Source organism: Stegastes partitus, unplaced genomic scaffold, assembly GCF_000690725.1.
Source record: "Stegastes partitus isolate 25-593 unplaced genomic scaffold, Stegastes_partitus-1.0.2 Scaffold1194, whole genome shotgun sequence".
NCBI lineage: Eukaryota > Metazoa > Chordata > Actinopteri > Pomacentridae > Stegastes > Stegastes partitus.
In genome coordinates, this window is record NW_007578925.1 from 204,482 (window position 1) to 205,932 (window position 1,451).

The following is a 1,451-nucleotide window of genomic DNA, read 5'->3' on the forward strand; positions in this document are numbered from 1 at the left end:
TTTACTCTTGGTGCTCAGTCAAGAGTGTTTAATAAAGTTAAGGGAATTAACTTAGAGCTTAGGTAACTAAAGATCAGATACGTAAAGTGACTGGATGTAAGCTATAGAAAACACAGGAAACAACTGTATACACACACACACAACATTTATTACTAACTAAAACAAACAAACAAATAACAGCAAAGTCTTTTCACCCGAAGCAGCAGATAATCTGTTAAATTTGGAATATTGGTCGGAAGGCCAATTATAATCATGAAACACCCGTTTAGAGACAGAAGCTTGATACTTGCAGTTTCCCGGGTGCAGCAGCGTCTGATACCTGATGGAGAGACGAGGCCTTCAGCTTCAGAGCGGGAAGATCAGGGTGTGGCAGTCAAAGTTTAGAACATGGAAGACCAAGTGAGCAGCTCTACTGCAGTTAGAAGAAGCCGCCAGAGAATGCTGTTGCTTATCGGGTGAAGAGGCTCTTTAATAGTAAAACTACTGACCAATCACAGCGAGCTCCGCTCCCAGAGGGGCTGTTAGATATGATACCCAAGTATCACAGGGAGGTCGTGAGGTGGTAATGAGTTTTGCTCTGAAAGTAACAATGTTCCTTCAGAACTATATGTATTTGTACTGATGCAAAGTTGAGCTTGTAGGAAATGAATGTGTCACATGTAAAGCTTCATGGGGAGTGTAAACATGATAAATCTATCTCTGATGGTTACAGAGATAACACGATGCTTAGGACATGGTAATATAAAAAGCTGATAAATTAAAGAAGGACTTATCCAACTGTAATTAAGCTTTGGAGTATTTATCAGGACATGATATAACATAACATTTAACAATTATACTTAACACAAGATAATAAGGCACATCTTCTGGTGCTGTGTCTTATTGTTTATCCATGAGTTCAGTTTTTGCATGCCACAGGAAATGAGGGGTCAGCAGAGCAATACGTTAAGCCCGGGGCACTTTATTGCACCTGGCCATCTGTTAAGGTCTGCATGGTTGAATGTTTTTCTTTGTCTTCCCCCAAAAGCTTCTACCAAAGTTAGATCCTCTGATAGGTGATAAAGGAATTCCTCAGGGAGCCCTGCTTCCTCACTCCTTCGAGTTTGCAAAGCTGATTTACATGGCCCTGTGACCTGCAGGACAGTTCTGTCTTTTTTATGGCATGTGACTTGGATGCTACAAAGTTCAAATGAAGTTTTTCGAATCCTTTTGGGCATCTGTGTCTGTCCATATACTACACATGCATTCACACTTTGTGCAGAATCCAGCTTGTGACTTTGGTTTGTTGCCAATGAAACATGAAGCAAGAGAATCTATTTTTGATCAATTCCACAACAACCGTGAGAATAAATGTACTTTTAAATATGAAAGACTTTGTCACAAAAACAGTATCTACTCATTTATTACTTTTAGACATATTTTCCTGAATAATTAACTCATATGGGGGTTTA

The 1,451-nt window shown here is 39.4% G+C and overlaps 1 protein-coding gene across 1 annotated transcript in view; it reads right to left on the bottom strand.

Annotated features, from left to right (window-relative positions):
• Positions 1-1,451, bottom strand: part of LOC103368709 (dehydrogenase/reductase SDR family member 11-like) — a 19,091-nt gene that overhangs the window by 7,038 nt on the left and 10,602 nt on the right. The window contains exon 7 of the mRNA XM_008297161.1: positions 675-681. Coding sequence (XP_008295383.1) covers positions 675-681 — 7 coding nt within the window. The remainder of the gene's footprint in view (positions 1-674; positions 682-1,451) is intronic.